This window comes from Fomitopsis serialis (genome assembly GCF_022376445.1).
Source record: "Fomitopsis serialis strain Sig1Antser10 chromosome Unknown B0H18scaffold_184, whole genome shotgun sequence".
Classification (NCBI taxonomy): Eukaryota; Fungi; Basidiomycota; class Agaricomycetes; order Polyporales; family Fomitopsidaceae; genus Fomitopsis; species Fomitopsis serialis.
This window is the reverse complement of record NW_025955144.1, coordinates 39230-55485: the sequence shown is the minus strand read 5'-3', so window position 1 is coordinate 55485 and position 16256 is coordinate 39230. Positions and strand designations below refer to the sequence as shown.

At 54.7% G+C, this 16256-nt stretch overlaps 10 protein-coding genes across 10 annotated transcripts; 3 read left to right on the top strand and 7 right to left on the bottom strand.

Annotated features, from left to right (window-relative positions):
- Positions 1–371: 371 nt before the first annotated feature.
- B0H18DRAFT_1048145 (kinase-like domain-containing protein) lies at positions 372–1537 on the bottom strand. The gene is made up of 2 exons (XM_048030873.1): positions 1478–1537; positions 372–1414 (listed from the first exon to the last, which is right to left on the bottom strand). The coding sequence occupies exons 1-2, from the start codon at positions 1520–1522 to the stop codon at positions 515–517; spliced, it is 945 nt and encodes a 314-aa protein (XP_047886068.1). The 5' UTR covers positions 1523–1537; the 3' UTR covers positions 372–514.
- A 572-nt stretch (positions 1538–2109) lies between these two features.
- B0H18DRAFT_1048135 (kinase-like domain-containing protein) lies at positions 2110–3250 on the top strand. The gene has a single exon (XM_048030872.1). The coding sequence runs from the start codon at positions 2236–2238 to the stop codon at positions 3115–3117; it is 882 nt and encodes a 293-aa protein (XP_047886067.1). The 5' UTR covers positions 2110–2235; the 3' UTR covers positions 3118–3250.
- Positions 3226–3547, bottom strand: B0H18DRAFT_1048134 (uncharacterized protein; the record flags this gene model as incomplete). The annotated part of the gene is made up of 1 exon (XM_048030871.1): positions 3226–3547. A coding segment is annotated over exon 1 (198 nt), but the record flags the coding sequence as incomplete, so codon positions are not given.
- A 586-nt stretch (positions 3548–4133) lies between these two features.
- Positions 4134–5183, bottom strand: B0H18DRAFT_165410 (uncharacterized protein). Its single transcript, XM_048036944.1, has 6 exons — positions 5164–5183; positions 4999–5099; positions 4808–4947; positions 4633–4755; positions 4252–4571; positions 4134–4197 (listed from the first exon to the last, which is right to left on the bottom strand). Exons 2-6 carry the CDS (start codon positions 5002–5004, stop codon positions 4187–4189), a joined length of 600 nt encoding a protein of 199 aa, XP_047886065.1. The 5' UTR covers positions 5005–5099; positions 5164–5183; the 3' UTR covers positions 4134–4186.
- A 986-nt stretch (positions 5184–6169) lies between these two features.
- Positions 6170–7360, top strand: B0H18DRAFT_1048100 (uncharacterized protein). Its single transcript, XM_048030870.1, has 3 exons — positions 6170–6315; positions 6379–7290; positions 7337–7360. Exons 1-2 carry the CDS (start codon positions 6271–6273, stop codon positions 7279–7281), a joined length of 948 nt encoding a protein of 315 aa, XP_047886064.1. The 5' UTR covers positions 6170–6270; the 3' UTR covers positions 7282–7290; positions 7337–7360.
- Positions 7361–9198: 1838 nt separating this feature from the next.
- B0H18DRAFT_960262 (uncharacterized protein) lies at positions 9199–9959 on the top strand (the record flags this gene model as incomplete). Its single annotated transcript, XM_048042938.1, has 4 exons — positions 9199–9204; positions 9256–9395; positions 9448–9570; positions 9632–9959. 4 exons carry the CDS (start codon positions 9199–9201, stop codon positions 9957–9959), a joined length of 597 nt encoding a protein of 198 aa, XP_047886063.1.
- A 1140-nt stretch (positions 9960–11099) lies between these two features.
- Positions 11100–11993, bottom strand: B0H18DRAFT_888036 (kinase-like domain-containing protein; the record flags this gene model as incomplete). Its single annotated transcript, XM_048041212.1, has 1 exon — positions 11100–11993. A coding segment is annotated over one exon (894 nt), but the record flags the coding sequence as incomplete, so codon positions are not given.
- Positions 11971–13352, bottom strand: B0H18DRAFT_1048063 (kinase-like domain-containing protein). Its single transcript, XM_048030869.1, has 3 exons — positions 13287–13352; positions 12048–13234; positions 11971–11996 (listed from the first exon to the last, which is right to left on the bottom strand). Exons 1-2 carry the CDS (start codon positions 13335–13337, stop codon positions 12293–12295), a joined length of 993 nt encoding a protein of 330 aa, XP_047886061.1. The 5' UTR covers positions 13338–13352; the 3' UTR covers positions 11971–11996; positions 12048–12292.
- B0H18DRAFT_1048061 (NADP-dependent oxidoreductase domain-containing protein) lies at positions 13353–14992 on the bottom strand. The gene is made up of 6 exons (XM_048030868.1): positions 14961–14992; positions 14800–14890; positions 14635–14745; positions 14348–14578; positions 14042–14294; positions 13353–13977 (listed from the first exon to the last, which is right to left on the bottom strand). Exons 2-6 carry the CDS (start codon positions 14876–14878, stop codon positions 13596–13598), a joined length of 1056 nt encoding a protein of 351 aa, XP_047886060.1. The 5' UTR covers positions 14879–14890; positions 14961–14992; the 3' UTR covers positions 13353–13595.
- Positions 14993–15498: 506 nt separating this feature from the next.
- B0H18DRAFT_1048054 (uncharacterized protein) lies at positions 15499–16203 on the bottom strand. Its single transcript, XM_048030867.1, has 3 exons — positions 15904–16203; positions 15717–15836; positions 15499–15662 (listed from the first exon to the last, which is right to left on the bottom strand). The coding sequence occupies exons 1-3, from the start codon at positions 15922–15924 to the stop codon at positions 15585–15587; spliced, it is 219 nt and encodes a 72-aa protein (XP_047886059.1). The 5' UTR covers positions 15925–16203; the 3' UTR covers positions 15499–15584.
- Between the last annotated feature and the right edge of the window lie 53 nt (positions 16204–16256).

Genomic DNA, 16256 nt, shown 5'->3' with positions numbered 1-16256 from the left:
ATATCGTCTACTCTGCATGATGTCGGACTAGATCATGTCTTGTTCTGACCACAGCTCGTCCCTGTAAGCCATCATCCCCGGATCACAATCCCCTGGGGGCCTACACCAATGCCGTTTCTCGCTCATCCTTGCTGACACATTTCAGAGCGGTAACGAGCTCCCGCGGCGGCATTCTTACGAGCACACCGGAGCTAAGAATATGTGTCGAAGATCGGTCAACGCGAGCCAGCCGGCGCGGGCAGCCCGGGCCTGTGAGCAGTGTCTACCCTGTTCACGACTGTTCCAGCGATCATGGCGCGTATTGCATACGGGTGGACATATACTAATCCGTATTGAACGAACCGCGTTTTGTCCCGCTCGTCCTGTCTCTGTTGTTACACACGGCATCCGTGTGTGATACAAGATGGAATGATTGGCAGTCACACATGGAGTATCAATCACGTTTACAGTGCCAATTGAGAGACATTTATATTGTACACGTGGAAAATACGAACTCGATGCAGGACACTACTACTCAAGGGGTACTCTCGAAGCGGTAGCCGAGTGCATTGTGGACGGAGCTATGCATCCATTCCTCTTCACGGTAGAACGTGCCACAAATGAACGGTATCATGAGATCCCAGAAGGGCTCCTTCCGCTCCATGACCATCTCCTCGTTCTTCGACTGTTCCTTCATCGCGAGATATTCGAACCACGGCGGGTAGAAGCCCGCCCACGCCCAGTCGACGAGCCAGAGCCTCCCGTCATCGCCGACGATGACATTGCGCATGTTGAGGTCTTGATGACAGAGCACGAGCGAGGACGTCCCCATCACAGCGTCGAACGACACTGGTTGAGGGTGCTTCTTCGCATTCAGGTTCCTGGCTACAACACGCTGCGCGTGGTCGAACCAGGCAGATAACTCTGCGTACGACGCAAAGGGGCCGCGTTCCTCTATGACTTTTCCAAAGACGGGCGACGTGCACTGGAGCGCGTCGTCACCCGACGAGAGCGGGCCTGGAACAGCAGCGCGGGGGTGCCGGATGCCGCGCAGCTGGCGCACATAGTCGCGCAACGTGAATACGACACGAAGCCGCTCTTCGACGGACATTGCAGGCCAGACCGCAGACAGTTGTCGCCCTGGAATGTAATCCATAACAATCCAAGTGAGCGGGCCCTGGTTCATTTCGGTGACGACCCGCCGGACACGCGGGACGGGGATGGTCGTGCGGCGGAAGACGAGGTCGAGAGTCAGCGCCTCGGACGGCTGCGTGGCGTAGTCCTCCGGACAGCCTGAGTACTTCGCGACGGTGGTTTCGTCGACGCGGCTGACGTTGTGGTCGCCGAACGCGATGCGGCGCCCGCGATATGTCTTTCTGCCCTGCGCGATAGCGTGGACGAGCTGCGCGTCCGTCAAGTGGTCGATGCTTGATGGCTATAACGAACTGGAAAGTGAGCCGGATCAGCGGACACTACGTTGAATGAAACTGCGACAAACCGCATAGTCAGACCGAGGTCGACCGTCCGATCCTGAGGATTCCATGACAAGTCGAGCGAAACGTGAAAAACATCCGTGGTGCTGCGTCCGAAACTTACAAGTTCAAGTGGCCACAGTGCCCTTTCGGCGTCTCTTTCGCCCCTTCCCTCGGCACTCATCCGAACACACTCTTGCTCGCGCTCCCATTGCCAAACAGTCGTTGCGCGGCGGGTCGAGCTCGAGCGTCGCAGCTGCCATCGGCGGCAGCAGTGCTAGTGATCATCGGTAAGTACCAATGGTCACCTCTAGGCCCGGTGGGCCTGAGCGCTCAGCGTCTGCATCCGATATGTACCAAGTTGAAGCTCATGCACAACGGCCTATTCCACTACATGCATTCGTACGGAGACCAGACCACTCAATTTCAGCGCGAGGTCTTTCGGCAGCGAGCACACTCTGACCTGCGGCCGGCAGGTTCCTCTCAAGCTGTCGCAGACCCCTCGCAGCAGAATGGTTGACTCTGTCGGTCCAGCCGTACAGATTGTATAGCATGCTACCGCACCCGCCGACCTCCACGCTGTTTGTTCTTACTGATGTTTGTGGGTGTCGGCCCAACCGCTCCTGTACAATGCCTCTCACTTTTGCTCCTCACACAGAACCTCCGTTTTTGCACACACCATGCAGCACCAGCATGATCCAAAGCGGAATTCGAGACGTCCCGCGTCTGACTACGCGGTACGTTCCTTATCCTTCGCCGAATCGCTGCAACTTCACAATCCGGGATGCAGTCGTCAGATATCGATGACTTGACGAATGAACAACTTTTTCAGCTTAATCAGACAGCGCCACGGCTCAGCCAGCAGTCCAATGCTATCGGGGCCGAGTTAATCCGCCGTCTTACTCCTGGAACCGTCAGCAAGGCCGCTCAAGACAAAGAAGCCGTAGGGACTCCCTCCGAGGTTCTGACCCTCGAGCTCGTCTTCCAGCACACCGCCATCCCGGTTCCACGTGTTCGGCGTGTCATCCAAGGCAGAAGCTCGCAGTTCATCGTCATGGACTACATTCCGGGACGTCAGCTATCGCACGTCTGGCCAGAGATGCCGTTGTGGAAGAAACTCCGCGTAGTTTTCACATTACATGACTACGTCCGCCAACTGCGCACCATCCGACGCCCGCGGTCGACCATACCAGGCCCGGTCGCACCGCTCGGTCATCCCGCACGCAAATGCAGCTCGCCGCTGTTTGACACGAAGTACGATTGGAGGGGGCCGTTCGCGTCTCTTGACGAGCTCGCAGCGTTCTTCAACGATCGCTACCGCATCGCGCTCGTCGCCCAGCGCGTCGGCCCAGCGCAAGCCAAAGCGCGCGTGCGCGCGGACCCGTTCGACGACCGGGGGCCACTCGTGCTCACCCATCAAGACATCAACATGCGCAATATCATCGTCGGGGAGGATGGGAGGCTGTGGCTCATTGACTGGGCGTGGGCGGGTTTTTACCCGCGCTGGTTCGAGTACGTGGCGATGAGGATACAGTCTAGCCACGAGGAGACGGTGGTGGACAGGAAGGAGCCGTTGTGGGATTTACTGGTCCCGTTCATTTGCGGACCATATTATCGGCAAGACAAGTGGTTCCGCGGTATGGTAAATGGTATGTGGTATCGTTGAGCAGTTGATCAGTAGCGACAGTACGCATATCTCATCAAAATGGCAGTATACGGGGTTGGCGCTTATCTTTTCGAGTGCATTTTCGGTGAACCAGAAGTAAGCCGGGGTTGTGGATTCAGTGGTGCTGTAACACAAGTAGAGGGAGCGGCGAACACGGCAGAACTCATAGCTTCCTGTGAAACCGATAATATCATGCTGCATACATGCGACGCATCCACCGCTCCTCCGGGTAATACGGACGGCAGATGAACGGGACCATCAAAGTCCAGAAGGGCTCCTTGCGATTCATCAGCCGTTCCTCGTGGGCCGTCTGCACTTTCATGGCGAGGTACTCGAACCACGGCGGGTAGAATCCGGCCCACGCCCAGTCGACGAGCCACAGCCGGCCGTCGTCGCCGACGATGATGTTGCGCATGTTGAGGTCTTGGTGGCAGAGCGTGAGGGCTGAGGAAGCCGCGACAGTATCGAACGGCTCAAAGTGAATGTGTTCCCACCCAGGCTGCGCCTCCTTGATCTCGAGCGTAAGGCGTTGCGCCTTGTCGAACCACGCAGACAGCTCGTCGTACGAGGTAAACGGGCCTCGTCTGTCTATTGCGGGGCCAAACACAGGCGAGGCGCATTGACGAGCCTGGCTGCCCGGAGCGACTGGGCCTGGCACAACGGAGCGGGGGTGGCGGATGGTTCGCAGCTGAATGAGGGTGCTTCCTTCAACCGGGTTGCTTCTTGGAAGGTCCTTGCGGTAGTGGTGCCAGTGCTAGTCAGTGTCGTTACGTGTGCGGCGAGTGTGTTTGACTCAACACTAAATCAGGCCACGTTCAAGATCGGATTTGGAGTTATGTCCGGGTCACGGCTGCCAGAGGCGCACCCTCGTGTGGCCACAATGACCTAGCAGACCACCGTCCTGCGCTGACTCGGCGCCGGCACAGGGAAGCGCATTATAGCGAAACGACAGCATCATCATGATCATTGATCGTTGTTTATCCGGATAACATCGTGCACGAGAACGGGACCGCAACACCGCTCGCACTACTAGTACATTGCATTATGGACTCGGCGAAGAAAGTGGTTCTCAGCTTGAGGCTGCTCAACAATACATCAGTCATTACGGACGAATGCATGGCTGATTTCAACTACCTGAAGAAGATGCTCCCTCGATCTCATAGAATGTGCCTTGGTCATAAGGAACCCAGCATGTAGGGTTCTCTCGCACTCTATCGAACTCTTTCTTGCACGACGCTCCGGAACCCTCGACTATGAAACCATCTGCTTCGAGTGCCGAGATCACAGTCCACGTCCAGAAGCCGCATCCGCTTCCGTTTTCGTCGTATCTGTAGCGATGGAAGCGCTTTTCTTGCAGCCAGTTGTAGATGTCAGTAGTCGTAAACGTTTTCACAGGATTGAAGTACATCAGTCCGGGAGCGTTTGACGATATCAGAAACTTCTTCGTCACCATCCTAGACCATGCCAGTTATATGACATCAATCGCCGGATGCATCACAGAAGCGGACCACTCACTCAATGGTGACATCGGGGTTTTTCTCATCGGATTTGAATGTATCGAGGGTCACCGAACGCCAACCAGTGGTGGCAGTGTTCTCATCGTCGGGTTGTATAATCGAGTATGCTAGGCCACAGCGCCTACGTGAAAATTCTATGAGGGATGATGAATTTTGAGCGAGTGGAGGCGTACCAATGAACGAGTTTCTGCTTTTGATTATCGGGATTCCCCTTTCGCATCTTCGCTCCAGTGATAGTGACGATCCTCACGACCTGGTCTCTGTCCTCTTCTTCCCATTCGTCGATCTTGATCTCATTTTCTGTCGGGATGGTCTGAAATCACTTCAGTAATGTTCACAGTGCAGGAGAGGAACACCAGCATACAGTCATTTTGCCTAGCCAGTTGCTGAATCCAAGAGAAATGCTTGTGGTGTTGGGATGTAGGAGCACCCATCCGGCTCCCGAGTATTTAAATCCCCTACGCACTGTGCTCGACACAAGGCGTTATTGTCAGTGACATGTATCATACACTTGTGTAGACGTGCTCACCTATCTTCCGCGACACTTGGCTGGAACTGTCCACCTGAAAGTACAATAACTCCAGGTTGCATCAATATGGACTGCGAACGAGTTCAACAGCACACGAAAACACGCCGCCACATCCACCTACGTTGACAGAGTAATTATCACAAAAGAGACTGATGTGTCGCAACTACCAGTGCCCGTCAACCTCTGCCGATAACACGATGCCACAATTTCAATCACACTCACTAATCAACACCCATATCGTGTGCATGTCCGAGTCAAACGAGCCCCTTGATAGGTATAGGCCATGATTTTCCCGCACTTGAAGTAGCAAGATTGCGATACCGGAGACAGAAGTGTCCTCTTGTACCGGATGTTTCAAGTTCGTGGAAAATTCTGAGTCCGAACAAACAACTTGACGGCCAAGAAAGAGGCTCTTCATCGTCACAGCAGCGAAAAAACCTGGCTGTGCCAAGTTCGTCCAGCACATGAAGCTGCATTTGTTGACGAGAAGACGTCAGTACACACTACCCAAAGAAGAGCATGAAGTGGCGTATCTTAGGTTGACTGACAAATTGAAACAGAGTCAATCACACAAGCCAAACTAGGGTCGATTACAGCTACTTAGGTCCACATTGTTAGACCCCGCACAAAAAGTGTGTATAGAAGCGGAGGTCGTCGGACGTTGGCATGCAGTGATTTGGGTACTTTGCCGCTCAGCCTTGGCTCGACTCGGACCTGGGACGCCATAGCCAAGGTCGCGGCTCCGAGTCCCTGGCTCAGCCTGGCCGTCGAAGTCCGCTGTGTTCGGCGTGATCCCATATCGGACCCGCTGGCCTCCGCCTAAGTTATGTGTGTTTGAAGGGCGCGGGGCCCAACAATACGGACGTAGCTGCGAGACGCGGCGCTAGGAAAACGTGACATTAATCAGATATGTAACTTAAGGTGGCGTCCACGGCTCAAGCGCTCAAGGCTAGGAGGCAGTAAGCTTATAAGTCGATAGCTATGGCTTGGCTATGGCTCCTCCAATCTCCACCGACCTCGCCCTCCACGTGCGCCCAAACCACTTAATAGGGCCTTTCATACGCGACACCACGGACATTTTCATCACGTTCATTCGCTCGGCATCTCATGGATTCCTCAGGATCGGACGGTCGACCTAGGTCTGACTATGCGGTCTGTCACGGTTCCATTCAACGTAGTGTCCGTTCATCCAGCTCACTTTCAAGTTCGTTGTAGCCATCAAGCATCGATCACTTGACGGATGCGCAGCTCGTTCAAGCTATCGTGCAGGGCAGAAAGACATATCGCGGGCGCCGCATCGCGTTCGGCGATCACAACATCTGCCGCGTCGACGAAACCACCGTTGCGAAGTACTCAGGCTGTCCGGAGGACTACATCACGCAGCCATCCGAGGCGTTGACTCTCGACCTCGTCTTCCGCTGCACGACTATCCCGGTCCCGCGTGTCCGGCGGGTCGTCAACGAAACGGAGGGCCGGAGCACGCTCACTTGGATTGTTATGGATTACATTCCAGGGCGACAGCTCTCTGTGGTCTGGCCGACAATGTCCGTCGAAGAGCGGCTTTGTGTCGTATTCACGTTGCGCGACTATGTACGCCAACTGAGGGGCATCCGTCATCCCCGCGCCGCTGTTCCAGGCCCAGTCTCGTCGGGTAACGACGCGCTTCGGTGTACATCGCCCGTTTTTGGAAAAGTCATAGAGCAACGCGGCCCTTTTGCGTCCTACGCAGAGTTGTCTGCCTGGTTCGACCACGCGCAGCGTGTTGTAACCAGGAACCTGAATGCGAAGAAGCACCCTCAACCAGTGTCGTTCGACGCTATGATGGGGACGTCCTCGCTCGTGCTCTGTCATCAAGACCTCAACATGCGCAATATCATCGTCGGCGATGACGGGAGGCTTTGGCTTGTTGACTGGGCATGGGCGGGCTTCTATCCGCCGTGGTTCGAATATATCGCGATGAAGGAACAGTCGGAAAACGAGGAGACGGTTACGGGTCGGAATGAGCCTTTCTGGGATCTCATGATACCGTTCATCTGTGGCACGTTCTACCGTGAAGAGGAATGGATGAATCGCTCCGTCAACGATGCACTCGACTACCGCTTCGAGAGCACCCCTTGAGTAGTAGTGCATCGAGTCAGCGTTTTCCATGCGTACGATAGAAATCTATCTGAGAGGCACTGTAAATGGGATTGATACTACCCATTGTGCCATTGTTCGCGCAGCCAAACGAGTCTCAGCGTCGCCGTTGTTATATCCTGTTTATTGTTATCTAAGGGTGAAGCCCTAGTATGCAGACGTTGGCTATTCTATCTATGCTGTGTTAGGATCAAGGTGGAGGTGTCTGGCTTACCAGTGGCTCGGTGCACTTCCACAGAGGTGACTCCGCCGGGGGATTCAGGTTGGATATCCGAGTCGTAAGGGCCTATTATGGATGTACAGAGGAGTTCGGGGAGTTCGTCTGGCCGACTCTGGCAGGCTTCTTTCGGCCACTTGAGTTACTTAATCTTGACGACAATGAAGCGCGTACATCTCGCCGTGCAGGAGCATAACCTAGCACAACGCGTCGCGTTCGGTGCGCGAAGGGTAGGCGGGACGCGATCTGGGATCGCTGACTCAGCGTCGGGCAGCCGAGATCGCATGATCGCTAGTCTCGGAACCAGCCGCTCGGAGGTGAGCGGAGAGCTAAAAGCCCACTTACGGAGGTGTCTCTGGTGTGGGTTTTTCGCTCTCCGCTTACCTCCGAGCGGCTAGTTCCCAGACTAAGGATCGTGATATCTGAGATCTGAATCCCGGCGATTCAGGGATTTACTCGGCACGCGTAAAGTTCGGAGAAAGAAAAGAACTTATGTAATCACCCAGCGGGTTTGCAGGGCACATTCAGACTCCGCAGTGGCGCGGGCTCCCGTACGCGCACAAGTCGCGTCGCGCCGCTCAGGGCCACCGCAGGCCACCACTGTATGCAACCCACAAACATACCGCGGGCGCTGGCACAGCGACGAGCGGATGGCTGGGAAGGGTGAGCAGCATGGCCGGGGTAGGCGAGGGTGAGTATCCACGGGTGCGCAGACGCGAGCGACCCCACTAACGCAAACACAGGACGCGGAAACGGGCAGCACGACGCGCACGACGACCCCGAAAACGTAGGCCGAGTGCGAGCGGAATTTCAATGCAATTCGTTCACTGACAGCAGCCGCGCATGTTATGAGAGTTCTTCACAGAGCACCAGGAGTAAATCACCATATTACCGCAGCACCACGTAGGTCGTAACCCGAATGCGACGCGTTAATCGACCCTAGTTTGGCTTGTGTGATTGACTCTGTTTCAATTTGTCAGTCAACCTAAGATACGCCACTTCATGCTCTTCTTTGGGTAGTGTGTACTGACGTCTTCTCGTCAACAAATGCAGCTTCATGTGCTGGACGAACTTGGCACAGCCAGGTTTTTTCGCTGCTGTGACGATGAAGAGCCTCTTTCTTGGCCGTCAAGTTGTTTGTTCGGACTCAGAATTTTCCACGAACTTGAAACATCCGGTACAAGAGGACACTTCTGTCTCCGGTATCGCAATCTTGCTACTTCAAGTGCGGGAAAATCATGGCCTATACCTATCAAGGGGCTCGTTTGACTCGGACATGCACACGATATGGGTGTTGATTAGTGAGTGTGATTGAAATTGTGGCATCGTGTTATCGGCAGAGGTTGACGGGCACTGGTAGTTGCGACACATCAGTCTCTTTTGTGATAATTACTCTGTCAACGTAGGTGGATGTGGCGGCGTGTTTTCGTGTGCTGTTGAACTCGTTCGCAGTCCATATTGATGCAACCTGGAGTTATTGTACTTTCAGGTGGACAGTTCCAGCCAAGTGTCGCGGAAGATAGGTGAGCACGTCTACACAAGTGTATGATACATGTCACTGACAATAACGCCTTGTGTCGAGCACAGTGCGTAGGGGATTTAAATACTCGGGAGCCGGATGGGTGCTCCTACATCCCAACACCACAAGCATTTCTCTTGGATTCAGCAACTGGCTAGGCAAAATGACTGTATGCTGGTGTTCCTCTCCTGCACTGTGAACATTACTGAAGTGATTTCAGACCATCCCGACAGAAAATGAGATCAAGATCGACGAATGGGAAGAAGAGGACAGAGACCAGGTCGTGAGGATCGTCACTATCACTGGAGCGAAGATGCGAAAGGGGAATCCCGATAATCAAAAGCAGAAACTCGTTCATTGGTACGCCTCCACTCGCTCAAAATTCATCATCCCTCATAGAATTTTCACGTAGGCGCTGTGGCCTAGCATACTCGATTATACAACCCGACGATGAGAACACTGCCACCACTGGTTGGCGTTCGGTGACCCTCGATACATTCAAATCCGATGAGAAAAACCCCGATGTCACCATTGAGTGAGTGGTCCGCTTCTGTGATGCATCCGGCGATTGATGTCATATAACTGGCATGGTCTAGGATGGTGACGAAGAAGTTTCTGATATCGTCAAACGCTCCCGGACTGATGTACTTCAATCCTGTGAAAACGTTTACGACTACTGACATCTACAACTGGCTGCAAGAAAAGCGCTTCCATCGCTACAGATACGACGAAAACGGAAGCGGATGCGGCTTCTGGACGTGGACTGTGATCTCGGCACTCGAAGCAGATGGTTTCATAGTCGAGGGTTCCGGAGCGTCGTGCAAGAAAGAGTTCGATAGAGTGCGAGAGAACCCTACATGCTGGGTTCCTTATGACCAAGGCACATTCTATGAGATCGAGGGAGCATCTTCTTCAGGTAGTTGAAATCAGCCATGCATTCGTCCGTAATGACTGATGTATTGTTGAGCAGCCTCAAGCTGAGAACCACTTTCTTCGCCGAGTCCATAATGCAATGTACTAGTAGTGCGAGCGGTGTTGCGGTCCCGTTCTCGTGCACGATGTTATCCGGATAAACAACGATCAATGATCATGATGATGCTGTCGTTTCGCTATAATGCGCTTCCCTGTGCCGGCGCCGAGTCAGCGCAGGACGGTGGTCTGCTAGGTCATTGTGGCCACACGAGGGTGCGCCTCTGGCAGCCGTGACCCGGACATAACTCCAGATCCGATCTTGAACGTGGCCTGATTTAGTGTTGAGTCAAACACACTCGCCGCACACGTAACGACACTGACTAGCACTGGCACCCCCGCAAAACTACTCCCATATCCAGTGGCTGCCACTGGCATGCCATCAGCCTGAGAACGTGTCTGACTATAAGGTACGTCGCGGATAAATTACTGAAACAGTTCCCCGAACCGAATGTACGGTGCCGTGACGCAGCGGCGGTCAGATGTAGACGGCTCAAGTGACGAACGAACCCTCCAGCGGGATTCGGCGAACGACCCTTCCGAGTCCATCAGTACTTCGGGAGTCTGAGTGCGCAGTACTGCGGCGTTCTGAACTCGATTCGATTGTAGTGCCGAAGAAATCTGTCACACCACTCTTGGTATCATAATAAGGACGCTGAAAACAGAACTCGAAGAGGATATACATCTATCGTCTCCGAGTCGAAGTCCTAACTCTTGAACTTGTCTTCCGACTCATCGCCATCCCCGTCAGCACGGACTCGGAGGCACAAACACCATCATCATGGACTACGTCCTAGGACGCCGGCTGTCGCACGTCTGGCACAAGATTATAATGGTTGTCCCTACTCAATAGCAGATATGCTCCCTTCGCCGCACACTGGCATGAGCGTACTAGGCTTGTGCCAGAGCCATCGATAGCGACTCCATTTTTCAGTCTTGAATCACATAATCTGACCCGAATGTAGAACCTTGTACACTAGCCATTATGAAAACATTATCGGGACCAATCATACAAGAAGTTGTAGTACCATGAGAGGGAATGGTGAGTGCTACTGACAGTATTAGTAGGCTGCTAGGCGTGCAGCAGGTCAAAAGTTATGGGCGCCGGTCAAAACGATATAGATATGCCGCATACACGCGATGCATCCACCGCTCCTCCCGATAATACGGACGGCAAATATACGGGACCATCAAAGTCCAGAAGGGCTCCTTGCGATTCATCAGCCGTTCCTCGTGGGCCGTCTGCACTTTCATGGCGAGGTACTCGAACCACGGCGGGTAGAACCTGGCCCACGCCCAGTCGACGAGCCACAGCCGGCCGTCGTCGTTGACGACGATGATATTGCGCATGTTGAGGTCTTGGTGGCAGAGCGTCAGGGCCGAAGGGGTCGCGACAGTATCGAACGGCTCAAAGGAATCTTGTTCCCATTCAGGCTGCGCCTCCTTGATCCTGAGCGTAAGGCGTTGCGCCTTGTCGAACCACGCAGACAGCTCGTCGTACGAGGTAAACGGGCCTCGTCTGTCTATTGCGGGGCCAAACACAGGCGAGACGCATTGACGAGCCTGGCTGCCCGGAGCGATTGGGCCTGGTACGGCGGAGCGGGGGTGGCGAAGGGCTTGCAGCTGGCGCACGTACTCGCGTAGAGTGAACACGACACGGAGTTGCTCCTCGAGAGTCATTGTTGGCCAGACAACGGACAATTGTCGTCCGGGTATGTAGTCCATGCATATGTGAGTGAGCTCGAAGCCTGGGGCAGGACTCTCCTTGATGATGCGCCGGACGCGGGGGACAGGTATTTCTGTGTGGTGGAACACAAGATCGAGGGCGAGGGCTTCGGAAGACTGCTCCTCCGAGTCGACAACCTTAGCTACGATATCGTGGGCGATGCGGATGACATGATCATCGTCAACGATGGGTTCAGGAAACCTCTCTCGTGCATGTATCACGAGGTCCAAAATCTCTTCGTCTCGCAGATGGTCAATGCTGGAGGCCTGGAAGTAAAATCAACTGGAGTTCTAGTGAAGGTGCCGCGACATACGAACCTCATAATCTGATCTCGGGCGCATCATAGTACTGGATGAATGTCAGGGGGCACGAGAGAGAAGAGATCCTACACAGTTGGTCAGTTGCTTCCATGACCGTCGATTCGTCATACTAGTTAGGAGCCATGTAAGGTCTTACGACTCAACGATCGATTACATAATCGAGTCTGTTGTGTACGCAATAATGAGGCGCGTTTGTCCGCGCTAGTACGCCATGCCATCATGATGAGCCTGAGACCCCATACTTAACCTGTTGTACAAGTACGATAGTCTTCAGCCAAATTTCTGCTGTCGCGTTCGAATTTGTAAAGAAACGCAGGCATGACCTTCTGCAACCACCGCTCCTCCCGATAATATGGACGGCAGATGAATGGGATCATTAGATCCCAGAAGGGCTCCTTTCGATGCATCACCGACTCCTCGTTCTCCGATTGTTCCTTCATGGAGATGTATTCAAACCAGGGTGGATAGAAGCCCGCCCATGCCCAATCGACCAGCCATAGCCGGCCGTCATCGCCAACGATGATGTTACGCATGTTGAGGTCCTGATGGCATAGCACGAATGGCGACGAGCCCATGATCGTGTCGAATGGTTCGAATCGCAAGTCTGACGTGGTCCATCTCGGTTTCTTCTTCAGCAGGTCGATGCCGACGCGCTGAGCCCGATCGCACCAGATGGAGAAGTCGCGGTAAGAGGTGAATGGACCACGGCGTTCTATGAGTTGACCCCACACCGGTGACTCGCAAGTGCGAGCCTCGTCGCCTGGTGCTACCGGGCCTGGCACCGCCGAGCGGGGGTGGCGAACTGCCTGCAGTTGGCGCACGTAATCGCGGAGGGTGAACACAACACAGAGGCGTTCCTCGAGGGACATGGTAGGCCAGACGACGGACAACTGTCGTCCAGGAATGTAGTCCATGAGGATTAAAGTTATGCCAATAGGATCCCTGATTATGCGTCTGACGCGCGGAACCGGTATCGTCGTGTGGCGAAAGACGAGGTCGAGTGTCAAAGCCTCGGACGGCTCTGCGACATCCTCCTCCACATCTTGACCAAACTTTGACACGATGGTATCAGTGACACGTGTTATGTGGTGATCACCGAAGGCAATCCGCTCTGGGTACTTCTGCGCTGAACAACCTATAAGGTCTTCAATTTCCTCGTCCGTCAAGTCATCGATCTCAGAAGGCTGTCGAGGATTTCAGTGACAGATTCTGTATTTGATCATGGCACCCACGAACCGCGTAGTCGGACTTGGGACGGCCTGCCGAGCCTGGCGAAAGACTAACCATCTCGTACCAGAGACCAAAGGAGCTGGAGTACTAACAGTTTCCAAAGCGATCGAGTGTATTCCACTGTGTTTCAGACAGATGGTGGCAACGTACAGCTTGAGGGTCAGGAGCCTGGCGCCTTATGACTACTAGCGGCCCGGCAGGCGATGGAAGTGTGTCCATGTTTCACATGGTGTGCGCAACGCACTAGCTTCCCTGAGGCTTGCAAAACGGCGAACGCCGTCGAAACATATCTCATCGTCGATCAACGCACACCTACTACTCGCCCTTCCACTCGTCAAGCGAGATACACTCCGCATGCATCAAGCTCGCGAACTGCGCTGGGAACCGCTCCCCCTGCACGTCAGCAGCCTCCACAGCCGTCCTCAGAGCCTTCACGTCCTCCAGACTCAGCGTGATCTCAGCCGCCTTCGCGTTCTCCTCGAGCCGCTCCACCGTGCGGGTCCCTGGGATCGGCACAAAGTCCGGGTGCTCAGCAAGGATCCACGCGAGCGCGATTTGGCCAGGCGTGACGCTGTACTTGGACGCGATCGCGCGGAACTCGTCGACGACTCCGAGATTCTTGGGGAAGTTCTCGTCCGCGAAGCGTGGCATCATCTGGCGGATGTCTGCGGGCTCGAACTCCGCCCGCGATTTGAAACTGGCTCCGTCGCCCGCGGTAAGCTCGTGTTATGAATCAAAAAAACTTGAAGGAAATGACTGACCGGCCGGTGATCATGCCTCTCCCAAGAGGGGAGTAAGCCACGACGGCCACACCCAGCTCGCGAGCGGCAGCGACGAAGCCGGACTTCTCAATGCCAACCTCGAACGGGCTGAACTCCATCTGGCACGCGACAAGCTTCTCGCCGGCAAAAGGCACCGCCTTGGCCCGCCGCAAGACGTCGATGCTGCACTCGCTCAGCCCGATGTACTTGATCTTACCGCTCTTGACGAGCTCGCCCAAGGTCTCCATCACAACTGCGTCGTTCGTGATCAACGCCGGTACGTGGGAGTGGTCTGGACCAACTAACCTTCGATCGGGACCTCGGGGTCGACGCGGTGCTGGTAGTACAAGTCGACCCACTCCGTCTGCAGCTTCTTCAGCGAGGCTTCGAGTTGCTGCCGGATGTATGCGGGCTTGCTGTTCTGCTTGTATATCTGTTTCGCGACCAGATTTATGTCCACCGATCCGAACTTGGTCGCCAGGAAGACCTCCGAACGCCGGCCCGTCGTGGAGAACCACTTGCCGATAGTCTCCTCGCCTGCAGACAAGAGCTCAGTGACCGCCATCTCTTGGGGTGTATACTGATTTACGCACTGGATCCGTAGACGTCAGACGTGTCCCAAAAGGTAACACCACGATCAGCCGCATAGGTGAGGGTCTTGAACACTTCCTCGCTGTCCGTCTGACCGTAGTATGTGCCAACACCTGGACGTCGACATCAGCCCATTGCATGAGGTGCAAACCGTCACAATGCCTCACCCATGGCTCCGAATCCTATTGCGCTGACGGCGGGTCCATTCGCACCGAGCTTTCGGGTCAGGTACGTCTTCGCGGCCATCGTATACTGTAGCTGGGTGTAGGTCGAAATCAGCGGTGAGGAGATGTTGACTCCTGGCCCCATATGCACACTACTTATATACCTGCAGACATGGAGATCCAGTACAGGCTCCGGTTTGGCCGGCAGTGGGGACTACGTCTCGCGCGCTTCCGAGGGCGTTCTGCCGGACGGTCAACGTATGTACGTTCGGCAGCAACTTCTTGCTCGGGCGGCCTCAGGCCGCCCGTAGAATACATACTTTTCGGAAACATCGATTCTGCGCAACGGTGGAGAAGACAATGGTACATCGGTCAGCAAGTGGGTTCGCAATTCCTGACCTTTGCAGCCCGGGATGTAGAGAAGTGTTGAAATACGCCCTTACGAGACGTAACATACTGGATCACCCTGCCATGCCATTCAACCTGCGGCGCGCCACGGATTGACACGACTGCGCACCATGTACATAGCTTCCCGGAATCACCGAAGTAGAAAGTAACGATCCGGCTGACATTTGAGCGCCCTGTACTCTAGCGCACCGGGCTGGAGGCGGTAACGCTAATAGCTTCTGCCCCATGAGCGTAGCATACTTCAAACAAGACTCAACAGGTAGCACCGCTTCCCCGTCGTCCACAATCCAGCACCGACGATCCGGCGCCCATGTATCCTGATCAACGGCGTGCGGAGAGTTTGGTCGACTGACGTTACCGAGGAAATCGTCAAATGACACTCACTTGACAAGGTCTCCCTTGGGCACGGTGCGGGTGAAGTTGCTTCTCCTGCAAGTGCTGCGAATCTGGAGGCCGGACTGATCGATATTTGAGCCGTCGAGCGAAGTAAGTAGCCGCGAAAATTCGCTCACTGTCTCAGGCTCCTTCAAGTTGTCTACGATTTTCCATGGCTGGCGGCGGACCTCCTCGTCGATGTCCTGAAGTGTACATTGCACCATCTCACGCCTGCTCAGATACACAAGATCTCCTTTCTGGACAAGAAGGAGGGCCGAAGAAGTCAGATATCAACTCCCGGCAGCTGGCTCCAGTCGTGCTCACCGCAAACTCGGTCTTAGGCATGTAGATATTGTGCGGTGTACTTGAGAACTAGGCTGATACACGTCTTCTACCGCGGCCTCATACTTATACTATACGATACATATCGTCCCCAGTACCCGTGGCGCTGCCAGTGGCCTACAGTGCCAGTGTCTCGGTGGAAAATCGCTTGTGGGTGGAAACTTGAAGACCGCCGTCGCCCACCTGACCGCTGCCAGGGTGTGTTTCGAGAGCGATGCATGTACCACCAGCGCGGTAAGCTCCCGGAGATCCTGGACCTCATACCTGTGCATGCAAGCACTGTGTCCTGTGTATTTTCCACTACTGACCCCTTCCCAATCGGGCGAGGCGGCACG

What these genes read in the sequence shown, in the direction of transcription:
- B0H18DRAFT_1048100 (XM_048030870.1), top strand. Translation starts at nt 6,271, where the DNA reads ATGGATTCCTCAGGATCGGACGGTCGACCTAGGTCTGACTATGCG. An exon ending in GACCTAGGTCTGACTATGCG is followed by an intron (nt 6,316 to 6,378) that starts GTCTGTCACGGT and finishes AGTTCGTTGTAG; the next exon opens with CCATCAAGCATCGATCACTT.
- B0H18DRAFT_1048063 (XM_048030869.1), bottom strand. Translation starts at nt 13,337, where the DNA reads ATGGTTAGTCTTTCGCCAGGCTCGGCAGGCCGTCCCAAGTCCGACTAC. An exon ending in GTCCCAAGTCCGACTACGCG is followed by an intron (nt 13,235 to 13,286) that starts GTTCGTGGGTGC and finishes AATCCTCGACAG; the next exon opens with CCTTCTGAGATCGATGACTT.
- B0H18DRAFT_165410 (XM_048036944.1), bottom strand. An exon ending in AAGCAGAAACTCGTTCATTG is followed by an intron (nt 4,756 to 4,807) that starts GTACGCCTCCAC and finishes ATTTTCACGTAG; the next exon opens with GCGCTGTGGCCTAGCATACT. An exon ending in AACCCCGATGTCACCATTGA is followed by an intron (nt 4,572 to 4,632) that starts GTGAGTGGTCCG and finishes GGCATGGTCTAG; the next exon opens with GATGGTGACGAAGAAGTTTC.
- B0H18DRAFT_1048054 (XM_048030867.1), bottom strand. Translation starts at nt 15,924, where the DNA reads ATGCCTAAGACCGAGTTTGCG. An exon ending in TGCCTAAGACCGAGTTTGCG is followed by an intron (nt 15,837 to 15,903) that starts GTGAGCACGACT and finishes CTTCTTGTCCAG; the next exon opens with AAAGGAGATCTTGTGTATCT. An exon ending in ACTTGAAGGAGCCTGAGACA is followed by an intron (nt 15,663 to 15,716) that starts GTGAGCGAATTT and finishes AATATCGATCAG; the next exon opens with TCCGGCCTCCAGATTCGCAG.
- B0H18DRAFT_1048145 (XM_048030873.1), bottom strand. Translation starts at nt 1,522, where the DNA reads ATGGAATCCTCAGGATCGGACGGTCGACCTCGGTCTGACTATGCG. An exon ending in GACCTCGGTCTGACTATGCG is followed by an intron (nt 1,415 to 1,477) that starts GTTTGTCGCAGT and finishes AGTTCGTTATAG; the next exon opens with CCATCAAGCATCGACCACTT.
- B0H18DRAFT_1048061 (XM_048030868.1), bottom strand. Translation starts at nt 14,878, where the DNA reads ATGGCCGCGAAGACGTACCTGACCCGAAAGCTCGGTGCGAATGGACCC. An exon ending in AATAGGATTCGGAGCCATGG is followed by an intron (nt 14,746 to 14,799) that starts GTGAGGCATTGT and finishes GTCGACGTCCAG; the next exon opens with GTGTTGGCACATACTACGGT. An exon ending in GTCTGACGTCTACGGATCCA is followed by an intron (nt 14,579 to 14,634) that starts GTGCGTAAATCA and finishes TCTTGTCTGCAG; the next exon opens with GCGAGGAGACTATCGGCAAG.
- B0H18DRAFT_1048135 (XM_048030872.1), top strand. Translation starts at nt 2,236, where the DNA reads ATGCAGTCGTCAGATATCGATGACTTGACGAATGAACAACTTTTTCAG.